Below are 17645 nucleotides of genomic sequence, written 5' to 3' on the forward strand. Positions count from 1 at the left end.
GACATGAAGGTGGAAGTTATGTCTTAACTGAAGATAATTTTAAGGTTAACATTAAAGGTCAAAATAGAGCAAAGTATTCTCTTACAGAAGACTGGAAAGTCTTGGAATTCCACATCAGTTGCTTTGATCAGAGGTAGCATTTACTTTACATGTTACTACGGTGAATGTAACAATTAATGGTTTTTCTTTGATGAGACTATAAATGTTCGCTGGAAAACAATATTACCTACAGAAGGGCCATCTTCGATGGTAACCTCAATGCACATACCACAGCACGTTTCGGTCCCTTTGGGCATCTTCCTTGTGATTATGTACACAAGTAAACTCAGTGTGGTTTGGTTCTTTCCTTCCTAGTGCTTGATTTAGTTTGGTTGTTCCTCTCATGTGCAGAATGGAGTGGCCAGAGAGGAAAGAGTTTTGATGACTCAGAGCAGGCACTTTCCTAGGAAACCAGAGCTTTCCAACTTTCTTGCAGTGACCTGCTTCCACATAGTTGGTGGCTTCTAAGCTCAGTGAGGGTCTGAATGGCATGAGACCCAGTTAAGGTAGTGGAGCGGTTTCTGCTTCCAGATTTTCTAGCTGAAAGACGAGAAAGAGCAAAGACAGTGAATGTTTCAGATAGGGTTGCAGTGCACATTTATTGGGCATCTTCTTTGTGTCAGAATTATATTGAGAACCTTCATGTATACTTTCACCTGCAACTCTCAGAGTTTTTCCTAAATATCAAGACGTTATTTAATCTCCTGGGTCATTATGAGTATGCTATTGCATTTGTACACACTAATGAATAGGAATTAAACACTAGTCATGAAAGAGATGTTATTGATGGGTTCTTGAAAAAATATATTTTAACCCAAACTCTGTTTTCCTCTGTCCTTGACTCTCTTCCCTCCTTGTCTTCAAATTATTCATGATTTGACCAAACTTTCAAAAGAAAAGCAACACCTCTTTTTGTAGTACTGTTTACGTTCTTTATTTCTAGGGGAAGAAAATTTATATTTCACCCAATTCTCCAAATCAGCGGATTCTTTTTTCTGAAGCAACTGATTTGAAGTTCAGAGATTTCCCCATCCCCACCTCCACTGTAAAGCTAGCGTATCTGTTGAGCAAAAATGGGACATTTGTTCACACACAAAATTATGGCTTGATATTTTCAAATAAGGGAGAAGGATTATGGACATGAAACAAGTTTGATAATGAACAGATAATTGCTGTGTCCTGGTTGTTAAAATTTTTGTTGAGAAAAAAGGAGGTGTTTGTATAGTAAGTGCAAAGGGATGAGAATTGTTTTCCTTTAACTTTATTTTGGTAAGTTTCAAACTTCAGGAAAAGTGTAAGAATTAGAATGGTACAAAGAACACGTGTGTACCCTTTACCCAGATTCACTTACTGTTAAGATTGTACCCCTTTCACTATATCATTTGCTTTCTCTTCTTTTTTGTTCTCCTTCCAGACACAAAGACACACACACACACACACACACATTATCTTGTTGAACCATTTGATGCTAAATTGATCCCTCTATACATCGATATACATTTCCTAGGAATAAGGAATGGAGCGATCACTATGTGATCGCTGTGGGAGAGGCAGTCTGCCATGAGCCCCGGACGCCCCTGCTCATCCTTGCTGATCGTGCCAAACTGTAAGGCTAACCAATCTCTGACCCTGAACAGTTCCTACAGTGGTAACTTAGGAGATTCAGTAGGTCAAGGTGACCACAGCATTGATCACTGTGGACTGCTTACTCCTGGGAGGTTGGTTTATTGCTTGCTGCCAATAAACCAGATTTTAGCTATGGGTTCCTTGACTGTGACTCAACCCATTGTGTGAGCAGCCAACATCTGGTCCCATGGCATCACCCCGTGGGGCTTGGGAGCAGGGAGGCTCTACCAAGCTAAAGCTTCTACAGTTCTCTGTGCTATAGTAACCTAAGTATTTTTATCTACTTTGGGCCCCTATGGACTTGTGGCAAGACAACCTGTTTGCTTGCTCAGTCATCTCCTTTGGAGTCTTGTTATGTCTTGTCATCTTCTAAGAGGATGAGATTCTTCCCAAACTGTACAACAAACAGTGTGTCAAGGTGGATGATGACTTTTTGAAAGAGAAAAGACAAGGGCTCGTGGATGAGATTTGAGGAGGTGAAGAAACTGCTTGGGAGCTAGTGGCAAATGTTCTGGCCCATGTGGTGCAGAGACAGGGAGTGAATGGTCCACCCTGTCTTACCTGCTGATAAACATGAGTTGAGTTGATGGATGGAGGCTGAGTGGTGAGCGGAAAAATCTAAGCAGCTTCCCAAGTGGTGCCATGATTGCTGCTTGCTCTCCTGTGGACGAGGGGACTAGGAGAGCACTCTAGGCCCCGCCATGGAGGAAAGCACAAATGCATCCGGTCTTAAGTCACAGCCAGGAACATCCAGAGGTCAATATGTCCCTACAGTGAACACCAACTTATGGACCCTTAGTGAGAGGGAAAGGAAACAAGCCCAGGGGCGCTTCAATCAACAGACAGAGCAACTGTTAGACCCAGAGCTGACGAAGGAGTGAGGAAGGTTATGCTCTTCGAGGGTGAATGAAGCACCTCGGCTGTCAAAATCTTGGGTGGGCTATGACTCGAAAGTGGATTCCAGAGGCAATAAAGGAAATAGTCTTTGCACTATGACTCCCCATTACCAGAAACATAGCTCAGCACTTCATTTCACTGTCTAGCTATTGGAGACAATGTGCGCCTTGGCTATGTACGCATTTAGTTGTCTGCAAGTTCATCAGATAATCTGTCAAATTTGGCTGAGGATCTAAGCAGCAGGCGGCTCTGGAGGCACTGCAAGAGCAGCCCGGCCCTGGAGCGTTTTGAACTACAGATTTCTGGAAGAGGAGGCAGCCTCCACGAGGGGTATCCCTACGAGCCTTCCTGGCACCATTCCCCACTTCAGCTGCGGAAGGAATATCTTAGGCTTTGGAGTTGCTGGGAGGGGGAAATGATTAATGCTCTCTTTGTCTCCAGATTCCAGCCCCACAGCCTGGCAAAGCAATTACATGGTCCACTGGACAAGAAACAGCTCTGATTGCCAAACTGACCTACTGCGGGGTTTATCACCCCAGTCTATGTGCTGTGAGGTCAGAGAAACTCACGTGGGTTTGGCTGGTCTTGAGTTATGCCTAATGCAGCTCCTAAAGGTGAAAACCTTGTACATGTACAAACACACACAGATAGAGGCAGTCTTGTTTCATTTAAGCTCATACCAATTCATAAGCTTCTCCTGATACCTGAGTGCCCTTGGGTCATGCCATATGTGGCTATCAAGACCACAACTATTTGGTGACCCTGCTCCTATGGATTATCCAAATCAATGTAATTGTTTTCCAAGTCAAGTTTAGCAACAAATCTAGAATTGGAATAACCTGTCCCCTTCAGTTATATGTTTGTTACGTGGGAGAGAGAGTGCTACAGGATATCTCTCTACTAGGCATGGGGACGGGAGGCTTAGTGCCTCTTTGACCCCCTGCAATTATTGGCAATGACACCACTCCTTGGATCACATTCCTTTCGTTAGGCCCTCAAATAAAGAAGACTGGGCTACCCAAAGGAGACATGAATCCCTGTGTCATACAGCAGTGTGAGTATTTTTCCCTGGCATCAGAGTCCTCATTCTAGAGATAGGCCAGGCACTCATCCTTGACTTTAGCTACCATAGCCAATGAGGTGGAATATGCCATAGGAAATCAACAGGTCAGGCTAAACTCCCTGATTGTAAATGAGTCACTGATTGGCCTTTGACTACATTCCGATAAGTATGGTTGCCAACCACTCCTGTTGTGTTTGCATTCATACTATCAATAACAATATTGTGGTGCAATCCACGCGCATCATGAGAAAGAAGCTACCTGATTATCTGCAGTAAGACCTGTTAACCCTCTCTGGGACTTAATCAGTTGAGTCTGTGATCTGGGAGTACATGGCTGAGGTCAAAAGTGCAGATTGACCTGATCCTGTTGATAGGGATTCTATAGACAATAACCCTAATCACGTATTTATTGAGATAAATGAGACAGATTCGGTCCTAGCCTCTATCAGTGTGTCTAATCCAAATTGCTGATGGGGTGGCATAATCCTATGAACATTGAACTGAGCCAAGAATAAGTGGAGCTGACAGGTGAATTACTGTGAGAGGCAGTTCATCAAGCATCCCTGTACATTCTTGCTGACCAAGCTGAGCTGCAAGGCCTTACTATCTTCTGACTCCAAGTAGCTTCTATAGTCACATAGTCAAGTAAGACCCTTTACTGCCAAACCACATAAGGACCACAGTAGGACCAATTTGCGATTCCTTGCTCTTACAGGAGGAAGATTGCTTTGTTTACTGCTTGCTACAAAAGGTGGTGAAGCCCTAGCTCTGGGCTTGTCAGTTGTGGTGCAATCAACTGTGTGCATAGTGACAATCAGGGTCTATTGTGTCACTCCATGGGACATGGGGGCAAGGGAACCAGCACTCCTGTGTTGATGCTCCTACTCTTTGCTGTGCTGTGGGTAGTAAACTGTTTTCTCTGAATCACTGGGTCACACTGTCTATTTTTGGCACCCAGAGGGTCATAACAAGCTGAACTGCTTAGTTGCTGAGATAACTCTTTTGGAAACTTGCTGCTCCCTGCCATTTTCTAAGACTGGGCTTCTTTCCTGACAGTACCACAGTACCATTATAGATTCAGTAAATTTAACATTTGACATAGATAAAATATTTTCATCTACCATCAGCTTTCCAATTTTTTCAAGAGCTTCTTAAACTGTTATTTTTTCCAGGAAGTCAACTAGTAAATCCCCTTGGGCTATTTTTTAGCCTATTTTGAAAAGTAAAGCTTTGAAAAGCTTTTAGGTTCAAACTGAAGCTTATTTAAAGCACTTTTAATCTCTATCCATACAATGATTGACATGTGCTTCCTATCCCTGGAAGGAGTTTAAAAGATTGCCTTTTCCAATTTCATTAATCTATGGGAGGAAATAGAGGTCTTGAGAGGGGAAGTGACAGGCCCAAGAGTATCGGTTGAGAAAAGCCCATTTAATATTTTTATTTTTGCTCTTTGCAGCACTCTCTTCCACTTCCATTTTCTCTGTCCTATTTGTGATGCCATCCAAAGTTACAGTTGAAGCCAGTACCAGACTTGGGTACTTCTGAAGCTGATTAGTGTTTCAGCCAGTAATGGACTTCAAAATCCCATTCATTACAGAAGCCATAATAACAGAGCCACACAAAAAAACTTTGGGAGTGGATGACTCATAGGTAAAGATCTCCATTTACCTAAATAATGGATAACTCATCCCTTCTTCCAAGTTCCATTGCCGGAATCAAACATATTGGGATCTAGAGTATAACAAGGGGTCACACTTCAGTGAAGAAGAATTCAAGGAGAGGTGGAATAATCTGGTAGTTCAAAGGATCCAGACTCAATATGCCATATGCTTCCTTCTGCTTTTAATATGAATTTTTTGTTCAATATAAAAAAATCTTTCACAAAAGGAAGCTTTGGTGGTTACTTTTGTTGTTCACTACGAGAAGCTAGCCCCCAGACTCTGAATAGGGGTAATTAATCAAGCCCAGAAATGAGCCCTAATTCACTGGCCATCAACAGAAGCTGGGAAAGTCCTGCTTATGAAGAGATCCCCTTGGCAGCCATTAGCATGGGATGCCAAGTCCACACAGCTGGTTATCTGCAGCCTGGCACCAGAACCCAGGTGGCTTGGCTTCTATCTTGCATTCTTTCACAAGAAAGATTGTAATTATTTAACCTTTGGCATGCTTCTCACAGTTGACTATAGATCACTTTTAAAAGATTTTCTCCTTTAGGATTGTAACCAGAAAGTGAGAGGCTTCAAAACAAAGCAAAACAAAAGTGAAAACCCAAACAAAACACAACCTGTTCTATTTTCAGAGATATGAAGTTTCAATATCTTGTTTGTATTTAGATCATATATTTTGAATGAGTGAGAATAAGAGATTGATAATCAATTTTAGAACCCTGGTTAATGCCTGACATTATGGGACATTGCCATTTATTCTAGTACAACATTGGATTTGGAACAGATTTGTCCATAACTGGGACTAATGATCTACAGTGGGCTTTTTGAAATGCTTAGCGGAAACCATTCTGTGAGATGTTACAACGTGTCTCTTGAAAAACTGAGACTGTGCTCAGATAAATTTGAGAACTTTAGTTTAAAGGACAAGATGCAAGTATATATACAGAACTAAATGCAGCACACACACACACACACACACAAATATAATAGGGCTTTTCAAAGCCTTTAAAATGCTAATCCAAGCATCAGTCCCCATGACCAAAATAAGATATGCAACATTTCTGAACATTTGTCTAAAAGCTATTTTTTAACAGACCACATATTAGCATTTTCTATAGGAACTCAGTAGAACTTGTAAAAACTAAAAAACTTATGAAAGAGTCATTTGTTCTGATTCCCTAAACATCAAATCTTAACACTTGAGTTCTTGTAACATCCCCTTTTATGTAGGCAAAATGCTGATGTTTGGACATTCAAGACTTCCAGTGACAAGGGAATCTTAGTGTCTCAAAGCTTAGAAAATTCTTTCTTTGGTTGTATTGCAATCCCTTTCCCTGTAGCTTCCACCTGTTGGCTTTAATTATTGGAGTCGTATTGGTAAGTCCAATTCCGTGCTCACGTCCCTTTAAGTATATGAAGATAACTATCTTGTGCCGTTTGAGCCTTCTATTTCCCAGGTAATCAGGTGCACTTATTTCAACCATTTGTCATATTAAGGAATTTTAACTCCTTTTGCCTTCTTGGTTGTTTATCTCTGAACACAATCTATTTTGCTTATTTCATTCCTGAAGTGTGTTGTCTATTAGAGTGAGGTTAATATTTCTTTGGTTCTAGACACCAAAATTCTTTTGATGTAATTATCTATAATTGCAAGAGTTGATATGGCCTATATCATATTGTTGGTTCATGAAATAAAATCTTTATGACTTTTTTCACATCTGTTATCACTCACATTCTATCTTTCTATAATTGGATTTTTGGACTAAAATTTTTCTTCTAGTAACTACTATAGTTTTAGTTTTTTTCTCACTCTTCTAGTATGTTTGACTCCTTACCCGATCATAGGTTATTGAGCATTTCTCCATTGATTGGGACTCTTCAGGTGGGAATCAAAGCTGTACCATTATATTCAGATCATAATTCAATATAGGATAGAAGTGTAGAAATTAACAAGAGCCTGTCAAATCTCTTGTTAAAAACACTATTGATACTGGGGTACCTGATTTCTCTGTCCTCTAAGAAAATAAAATTTGTCTTGTAACTAATTCTTGAGAACTTATCTCACCTCCTGGAGGTTACTGCTTCCTTTCTAAGCGCTCTCAAAATACACTTTAATAATCTGATCTAGGTTCTAAAAACAATTAGCGCAAAGCTACATAGTCTTTGTAGTTTTCATAACTCCTTTGCCTTTGAAGTTATGATTTGTGTTTCATTAATTGTGTTTCATTTACAAGTTCTCTTAGTGTTTTAAGATCGCCAAGAGATTCAACCTCATTTCTGAATGTTCTCTAACAATATCTTCACCTTTACTGGTCTTCAATTCTTTCTTAATAATGTTTCAGGCTGAAGATCGTTTCTCTGAAAGAGAAGCTTGAAATAAAATCAGGGTTGAAGAATTTTGCTTTCCTCTTGTCTTCCATTAATATTGAGTCTTATTCTTTGCAACTGGTTAGCAGTGCAGACTAAAGCTTTATTTGAGAAATCAGTGTGATATTTCAGAGGAGATCTAGTCTAAAGTCAGAATACCTGGGGTCTAGTTCCAACTCTCAGGTGGTGCTTTAAGGACATGACTAATTTGGACCTTGATGTTTCTTCATCTATTAAACATAGTTGGTCAGGTTAGACCAGTGGTTCTCAACTGATATTTACCCTAATAGTTTTCAACTGATTGTTTTTTTGGGGGGGGCAATGTCTGGAGACATTTTGGCTGTCACAACTGGGGATGGGTGGGTGATACTGGCATCTAGTGGGTAGAAGACAGGGAGGCTGCTAGACATCCTGCAATGTGCATCCCCTCACAACAGAGAATTATCTGGCCCAAAATGTCACTAGAGCCAAGGTTGAGAAATGTTGGGATAGACCAACTTTACGATCCCTTTTAGCAGCATTAGTTCATTCCTTTAAACTTTTCATTATAAGAGCTATAATTCAACTTCTTGGGGGAAAGAGAATAGAGGAGATGAAAACAGTAAAACCTCACTGAGTGGCTTAGACTAGTATTATTGGCCAGTTTCCTGGCACTGTGCTATGTATTTTACATGGATAATTATGCATCACATTCACATCAAAATAAGTGTTAGACACTATAGTTACGACCATTCTTACATATAAGGACATTGAAATATAGACAGTTTCAGAAAATTCCACAGGGAAATTCAGCTGGTCAATGGTAGGATCTGACCAAATAAATGAGCCATCTAAATTTTTAAGATTTTATATTATATTTGCTATTCTTATTTAATTATAAAGTTTCCCTTTATCTGCTGATATTTTAAATTAAATTTACACATAGTAGAGTTTACATAAAATATAATTATCTATCTTTTTCTTTAGTCACAATTTTTAAAAACTCTATTTGGAAACTAGGTATTTGAAAAGACTCTCACAATTATATATTTTATATTTGGAAAAAAGCATACAATAAAAAAATACATTTCTGGCCTACAATTTCCCCATTTGTAACATCAGGAGGTTTGGATTAGATGATCTACATACTTTTTCAGTTCCAATATTCTAAGAACCATAAATATTTTTCATCTTCTTGATAAATCCAATCACTTTATTGGGATTTAGTTGTTGATATTTACTACAGTGTAGCCATTTGAAAGGTTATTTGTTCCACTGAATTTCTGAAATAACCAGAAAAATCTTCAGTTGTTAAAGTGCATACTAGCCGTTCTGCAAGCCTCTATCTGCAGCATTTTAAGGTTCTAGGAGTGACATGTATCTCGTCTGTTTCCAAAGAGCATCTCAAAGACAGCATTTTTTAAAAGTTGATGTTTTGAATTTGAATGAGCTCACATGTAACTATATTTGAGGATTTCTGAGTATAAGAACATGTTAGCTGACATGACAGAGAAAAAGAAAGAACAAGAGTGAGTTATTTTTGCTAAGTTGGTAAATTATGGGATGGATTAAATTGGTGGTTGCATTGTGAAACATAGAATGGCCATACTCTATTTCACATCCACTATTCACTGAATTTTCTCATTGTTAAGTTTATTTTTAGTAATTTGACTTTTCTTAAGATATTCTTATTTATTAATGTCAATTTCCATAGACTTTACTTTTTTGCTTTCATATCAGATGTCTTAGAGGTACCTATTTTATCACAAGAAAAATTTTATTCATTTCTTGTACTTTAAGGGACTTAGACATATCATATGGGACTCTGGATCATATATATAATATATATAATATTTTAAAATCTTTATGAAAATTTGATAATGTATGTAGAAAGAAAAGGAAATAAGTAGGGCTTGATAGATTTTGTAGATTTCCAGTATCCCTGAATTTCTGTTGTCTATATGGAAAACAATAGTAGGAAGAATGTGACTAATTTCTAACACAAAATATATTCTGTGAGTCAGCTTTTTTCTCTCCCTTCCTTCCTTTCTTCCTTCCTTCCTAATAAGTACTGCACTCTATACAGACAAATAGTATGAATTATTTTTCTACATATTCATTCTCATTCTTGGACTGAGGGGGCCATTATTTTAAATTATAGTGAAACTTTCAGCTTATATTTATTTGATATTTGTAATTACATGGAACTAATTTATCAGGCTAGTTATTTGCATGTGTTCCTAATAAGGTAGGTGTTATAGAAAGAAAAAGTGGTTCATTTCCTTTGATTCACGGTGAAGCAACAAGCACTAAATTAAATTCATACTAATCTCCCACCCACGTATGGTTAATATTTATATTGCCAGATATTCATTCCTTCTGCATACATCATTGGCAATGGGGATGACCAAACTCACATGGGGTCTTGAAAGCTGGCATTTTAATCTTTTGGATATGTATCAGGAAAGACATTCATGTTTTGAAAAAGTACTATTACAATTTTTTAGCACTCAGAATAAATCCTGTTTCTAACCTCCACTTACCCACACCATATGTGTGTGTGTGTGTATATATATATATATATATATGTGTGTGTGTGTGTGTGTGTGTGTGTGTATGTATATATATATATAGTATTCTATTTATATGGTATTTTATTGGTATTGGTATGTTATATTATATGGTATTTTATTTATTTTATATATATGTTATTTTATTGCAGTAAAAGTATAAATCATAGACAATATGGTTCTAATATTTCTTTTCATCATGAAAAGTTTCTACTCATTTCAAAACTAGGAACTCTACTATGTAAGAAAGAAATTCTTGAGTGTAAAGGGAGAAGGCAGACAAAAGTTATGGCTCTAGGTTCTTGATTTCCAGGGAGATAATAATCAGAAAGGAAATATTAAGACATATTTTATTCTAGAAAGTTGTAGTTCTCACAATGTCACCCTCAAAATAATTTTATAATTTTTAAAAAATTGTAGCGATTTGTAAATATTTATTGCAACTGACCAAAAGATAACCACATCAGAATGATATTCAAAAGTTAGTGGCTGGTCAACTTCATTCCAATGGTAATGTTGTTTGAAGTGAGGAAAAAAATATAAAAGCAAAAAATACTATAAAACTGCATTTCAAATTCATAAACGTGGAAGTAAGAATACATGTGTTGTAGAAAGTTAAAAGGGAAAAGAATCTGCCTCTCATAGCTGGCTCCCAAAGCTAAAAAGAATAGATACATTTATATGTTTAACTGAATCACTTTGTTGTACAACTGAAACTAACACAACATTGTTAATCAACTATACTCCAATATAAAATAAAAAGTTTAAAAAAAAGGAAATAAGATTAACATGTTCCAATACACTAAATCTCAATGTGAGGACTTTTTCATGATAAATGTTTATAAAATAGCAATTTACCACTTAAGGTAGCCAAATTAATGACACATCATTTTGAGTTAATTTTTTAAAGAAAAGCGTGTTGCCATATTTTATCAGTTAGTTACATTAATTGGAATAACAAGCACAAGAAAATGCTGCAGTAATTATATTACTTAATCCAATCTTTAAAACTCAACCTCCCTGAAAGTTCATAGTATTCAGTCAGGAAGAACTCTAGCTAATTCATATATCAGTGTTCACTGTACTGTTCTGCTGTACAGAACAATCTTCTGGGTCAGCCCACTAAGGTGATAGCTGAAAAGACTGAGTTCTTGCAAGATGAAGGGTTTCCTCCATCACATGCTGTTCAGGGACAGCATGACAACTAGAACATTCACCTGATTCCCTGTCTTGGTCCCTCTGGCACCACCAGCCCTCCAAGCTGCCTTCTCTAGTAGGATAAATGTGATTGGACTCACAATCCTAAAGGTCAGTTTATGAAAATATTAAATGAACTTCTCTGACGTTAATGAAAAGTTTTAACTGTGGAAAAGAAAATTCTATCATTCAGTAAGAGTCAATATGACTTTACTGACAGCAAAAGATTTTAGTCAAATAATTTGAGCTCATATAATAGTAACCATGATCCCCATTATTGGATTTCTAATTCCCCGTGATCGTCATTAATCTATGTGAGTGTTTACTTTTACATACAGATATGCAAATACACTAAGAATACATCTAAACAAGCCTATATAAAGGCCTTATGGCATTCAAACTGTCAGTATATAAATGTTAAAATTTAGTTCTAGGAGGCACCACTGAGTGCAGTGAAAACCAGACTAGGGGGATAGTAGGGCACATTAATTAAAAGTCTGGGTTATAATATCAAATTCAACTGGGTTCATTCCTCAGCCACTGCTCTTTACCTATGACCTTAGGCAAGTTAATTCCTTAAACATTGGTTTCCTCAACTGCAGAGATAATCCACACCTCATATGATTAAATAAGATATACTGGATACAAACCAGTCAATAAATGTTATTACTAACAATCTTTTTTTTTTTTTTTTAACATAAACCTAAATTTATTCAATGCAAATATTGTAATTCCTTTTTTTAAACCATTTTTTATTGAAGTATAGTTAATTTACAATTTTGTGTTAGTTTTAAGTGTGCAGCAAAGTGATTCAGTTATACGTATATATATATATATTCTTTTTCAAATTCTTTTCCATTATAGGTTATTACAAGATATTGAATATAGTTTCCTGTGCTATACAATAGGTCTTCTTGTTTACCTCTTTTATGTATAGTAGCGTGTGTATGTTAATCCCAAACTCCTAATTTATCTCCTCCCTGCCATTAAACCCTTTGATAACCATAAGTTTGTTTTCTGTGTCTGTGAGTCTGTTTCTGTTTTGGAAATAAGTTCATTTGTATCATATTTTTAGATTCCACACATAAGTGATATCATATGGTATTTGTCTTTCTCTTTCTGACTGACTTTACGTAGTATGGTAATCTCTAGGTCCATCCATGTTGCTACAAATGGCGTTATTTCATTCTTTTCTGTGGCTGAGAAATATTCCATAGTATATATGTACCACATCTTCTTTATCCATTTCTCTGTCCATGGACATTTAGGTTGCTTCCATGTCTTGGCTGTTGTAAATAGTGCTGCAGTGAACATTGGGGTGCACGTATCTTTTCAAATTAGAGTTTTGTCTGGACATATGCCCAGGAGTGGGATTTCAGGATCATATGGTAACCCTACTTTTAGTTTTTTAAGGAACCTCTATACTGTTCTCCATAGTGGCTGCACCATTTTACATTCCCACCAACAGTGTAGGAAGGTTCCTTTTTTTCCACACCCTCTCCAGCATTTATTATTTGTAGACATTTTAATGATGGTCATCCTGGCTTGTATGAGATGATACCTCATTGTTGTTTTAATTTGCATTTCTCTAATAATTAGTGATATTGAGCATCTTTCCATGTGCCAGTTGGCCATCTGTATGTCTTCTTTGGAGAAATGTCTATTTAGGTCTGTTATTACTAATAGTCAAATATTTTGTGGCAATAAACATATTTCCAAGTAAACAATATTTTCTCATCCCAGATTGTAGCCAATTTACAGAAACATATTAAGCTCTTCTGCTATATTTATGAAAGGGATAATTCATTTTAAACTTAGATATACTCTAGTACTGCACATGCATAGAAGCACGCCTATATCATGCATGAGTGTGCTCTCTCTCTGTCTCTCACACACACACACACGCACACTCCTAACTGGAACCTTTTTCTTTTTAAACCAAAGAATTGAAAGAATAGCCACTTTGGCCTCATTCACAAAATATGCATTAATGTGGTCAAACCTGGTAATTTTGTGAGCTATCCTCATTTGGGACTTTTGTCATGGAATTGAAATGCTTTTCCTTCTCAAATTGGTTCTCCACAGATGTCTTGTAAAAAAATCGAGAGCCAACTTTTGAGAGTGATTTGACAAATTAGGCTTCTGCTTTTAGTTTAGCTGGGGATAATATAGTTTTTTAGTTAACACAAATGCAAAGCATCTCCTCATTCCTTGACCTGCTACTTTGATCAAAATGTCAAGAAGCTGCTTAAAAAATAGTAACCCAAGGGTTTAGGAATGGGCTTGCCATATTGATGAGGAGTTAGCAGGAGGTACCATAATGTTAGCTTTATCATTGTTATATTACTTTGTTCTATAAGACTCACTGATTGATATATTAGAAAGTTAAGGCTTTGTCACAAGATAACTACATTATTTTGCTAAACACAAGATTCATTAGGTGAAAAAAATTAGTGTCAATCAGCTTGACCGAATGGGTTACTCAGGTTAGAGAAAACAGTAACTTTGGTAGTGTTTGGATGAAGTTACATTTTAAATCAGCTTTCAATTTAGTGTTTTGTTCAAAATTCAGATTATTGGACCCTACCTTGACTCAATGAACCAGATTTCTTAGAGTTCCTCAAAAGCTACACTTTCTGGAGCTCACTGTAAAGCTTGAGATCCTCTGCCTGAGACCATACGCTAATATTTGAGTGCAAAGTGGTATTTTGTGGGATAGCAGAGAAAAGTTTTGGATTAATATGAGAAGTCTAGATATTTGTCTGTGTTCTGCCTCTTACTGGTGGTTTGATCTTGTATAATCACTTAACCTCCATGAACATTTATTTTTTTCATGTTTACCCATTAGGGTTATTATAGGAAGCCGATGTGATAAAAGCACTTTTTAATCTGCATGCTATCATATAAGAGTAAGATAACATTATCATTATGGTTATAGTGAATGCAAACTCTTTAAATAATAATCTAACTGACATAACAGAGTTTTCTTTTCCCATATAATGTTATACATTAAAAAATAATCTAGGTGTCAAAACTAAAAATACATTAGAGTACGTGATCAGGGTGGAAACCAAGCAGTGAAGGCAGGCCAGCATCTCAGGTCTGAGTTGGACCTGGACTGATTTGAGCAAATGATGGGAGTGTTTTGAAGCCAAGTGGAATCCAATGAGGACAACAACAGGGTACAAAGAAATTAAATTGCATTGAGAGCAGATGGAAAATGAATGCCTTTGCCTAAGTCTACCTACCAAAGGTCTGGAAGACATAAAGACAACAAGCTGAACATAAATCAGGTATGAATCACTACAGCTGGAGCAGTACGCTAGACCCTGGAATGCATAAAAGAATAGGAGATCATCTTTTTTTATTTTTTATTTTCCACATTGAGCCAGGGTATGAGCTCTTTAGGGCACTGAGTCTAGTTCTTGACCTCCTTATCAATAGCACTTATTAAAAATAAAATTAGACGGCAAGCACCAATGTAAGAAAATTTTTGAAAAGTGTAACTTTGGATCAGAGGACTAAAGGCTGGAGAGAAAAAATGAAGAATCTCTCCTGTGAACATTTTTTTCACTGAAGGGAGAGCCTGAAATAATGTCAGGGTATTACACAATCCTTTAGCTTGTCAATCAGTGGTAAGAAAGGGGTCATTCCTACCTGCTCCATATCTCCTGAAATATCAAAAGATATTTATTCAATCATTCATTTATTCAACAGATGTTTTTGGAGTACGTTTCACTGTGCTAGGCAGATACTGGAGATACAAGAAGGAGCCAGGCAGATATAATTTGTGCTCTCAGGAAGCTAAGGCTAACCTGCCCCATGCCCCATGTGCTTACTGTAGATGGTTAGCAAAAGTGGCCACAGTGACTTCCCTCCCTACATCCACACCCCTTCGCAATGTGACTGCAGCTCCATCAATAGGTGGAGTCTGTTTTCCCACCCTTTGAACCTAGAACCTGTGATGGCCGTGAGAACAAGCCTGGGCTAACACAGATGATGGTAGATGAGGATCCATGAGGAGCTAGCCATTTTCGCTATGGCCACCTTAGATCAGCTGGCTGACAGCCCACAGAGCGGCTCACCACAGAGTGAGCCCAGCTAAGACTGGAAGAGCTGTCTAGCCCAGCCCAGCCCAAATGACTGATCTATAGAATTGTAAACTAAATAAATGGTTGCTTTCAGTCATTAAATTTTGGAATGATTTGTTATGCAGCAAAAGCTGACCAAGTAGCCCTTACCTATGTAAGTATGACTCAAAGTTTATCTTGGGCACATAATTTTTTTATATGATCAAATTACCTTGATAACTGCCAACTCTCCACTTGACTTTGCATTGCATGGACATGATCTCAGTGTACAGTTGTCAGAATACAGACACCCTGGGAAGGTTTGATATTGGATCTGTGATCTGCAGAATATGAAGTTGACTAATGTGCTTGACATGTGACACATACAGTACAACATATTTCTTGGAGAAAATACAAATAACATAGATAGGCAGGACATAAACATCTACAATGGTACAGACAGCAGTTAAACAGTTAATGCAAATCCAATTAGCTTTGTTTCCTAACATGACGGTTCATGACTTAAAAAAAAAAAGAAAAAAAAAAAAAAAAACCTCTCTGTCAGATACTGAATTTGTAAGCGAATCAATGTCCTATAGACACAGCCGTAAAGTCTCCAATTTTTCCCCCAAATAATTTTATTATTTTGATATATTAGTGAAAATATTACCAAAGACTTATGTATTGTTCCAGATGTCTGTGTGTAACTGCCTTGATTCTAATGATGACACATCAGTGGAGATTAGTGAAAGGGATATTTGATTTATCTTAATTTTCAAATATGTCAGAGTGTCTTTTCCTCTTTTCCTGGTATCCACTCTTCTGTATCCAGCTCTCCCAGCTAGGCGTCTTGGGAAAGCAGCCAATTCCAGGGCTAATGTGTTTCTGCAGTTATCTGACACTGACGCTGCTTCAGAGAGGCAGCAATGAAGATAAGCCCCATTTGGATGTATTTTTAAAGCAAACCTTTTGGTTACTTAGCCCAGAGCTTCCCCAGTTAGCTTCCTTTCTCCTCTCTCTGGCTGTGCAAGAACCACACATGTGGCTGTGAAACTGCTGGATTTGGAGGGGAGCCAAGGGCAGTGTCGGGGCAGCTGAAGGACACTCATGCTGAACTCAGGAAAAACGCTCCACCAGACAAGTTAGGAGCTGTATTTCCAGGAAAGCAAGGCAGGTGAAGGGTTCTGAGAGGATCAGATATGACAAGAGGCCCCGGCAGTGGTCCAGGGTACAATACCAGCAGCCACTCCCCGAAGTGCCTGAAAGGAGAGGGAGGGTATAAACAGGTGCTTAAGGAGAGAGAACGAATCCTTTACAATGGCCATCGTTTTGCTCCAATGGTAAATATTTTAACCTTAGTTTAAGACTGAGGGTTTTAAGTTGCATTCCTTAACGTATTATCCTCAGGTTAGAGAAAAATCTATTTAAATTCCTACCCTCTTTAAGTTATTCACAAGATTTCCAGAGTCCCTGAGAAGGAGAGCCGCTTAGTAAAAGGAGGAGGCTTAGAGGTCTTGATGTGAAGAAAAAAATAAATAAAGAAAGAAACAGAGTAGAAAAACAGTTCTTTCTGGCTTTTGTTTCTGAAATGGAATTAGAAGTGAGACATAATAAGTTAATAATTTCCCTTTGGTTGGAAATAGGCCTGTCATCATTACCTCATGCTCCCCAGGGCTTGCAAGTTCCTGGGTTCATTTTAGCATTATTTAATATCAAGAATATGAGGATTAACGTTGCTACGGCAGATCCTTCTGGGCCATATTACATCGGTCCTGTGGTCAGTTAGAAGGGGTGAGCCTGGGCTGGGTTGGGTGGCAGTAGAGGCAGTCACAAGGGACAGCGAGGGGTGGGGAAGAGGAAGCAGAGAGGAAGCAGCTGCATCCTAAGGGAACCAGGCTCTCCCTCTGGCTCCTCGACTTGACCTCCTGATCATTTTTAGGGAGCCATCTGTCCCCACAGTTCTTCTCCCTGACCCTAGAAACTTTATCTAAGATCCTGACATGAGGATTTACTTTCACAGGGAGTTTGAATTTGAGTTCTGTGTTATAAAATTACACAGGCTGTGAGTTTTGGATGCTGGCACCATCATTCAGAAATTTACTTACTTAAATTAATTTTAATAATTAAGTGACAGGTTTACTTTACAGGTCAGACTCCAAAGTTTCCAAAC

The 17645-nt window shown here is 37.8% G+C and overlaps 1 protein-coding gene across 2 annotated transcripts in view; it reads right to left on the bottom strand.

Annotated features, from left to right (window-relative positions):
• The window catches only part of OPRM1 (opioid receptor mu 1), a 172550-nt gene that overhangs the window by 113712 nt on the left and 41193 nt on the right, over positions 1-17645 (bottom strand). The window contains exon 5 of one of the 2 annotated variants that reach the window (XM_059940967.1): positions 15772-15816. The exons of the other annotated variant lie outside the window; for it this stretch is intronic. Within the exon in view, the coding sequence (XP_059796950.1) occupies positions 15772-15816 (45 nt within the window). Of the gene's footprint in view, positions 1-15771; positions 15817-17645 lie in introns of those variants that run through there. 2 annotated transcript variants of the gene reach the window in all.

This window comes from Balaenoptera ricei, chromosome 12 (genome assembly GCF_028023285.1).
Source record: "Balaenoptera ricei isolate mBalRic1 chromosome 12, mBalRic1.hap2, whole genome shotgun sequence".
NCBI classification, from domain to species: Eukaryota; Metazoa; Chordata; class Mammalia; order Artiodactyla; family Balaenopteridae; genus Balaenoptera; species Balaenoptera ricei.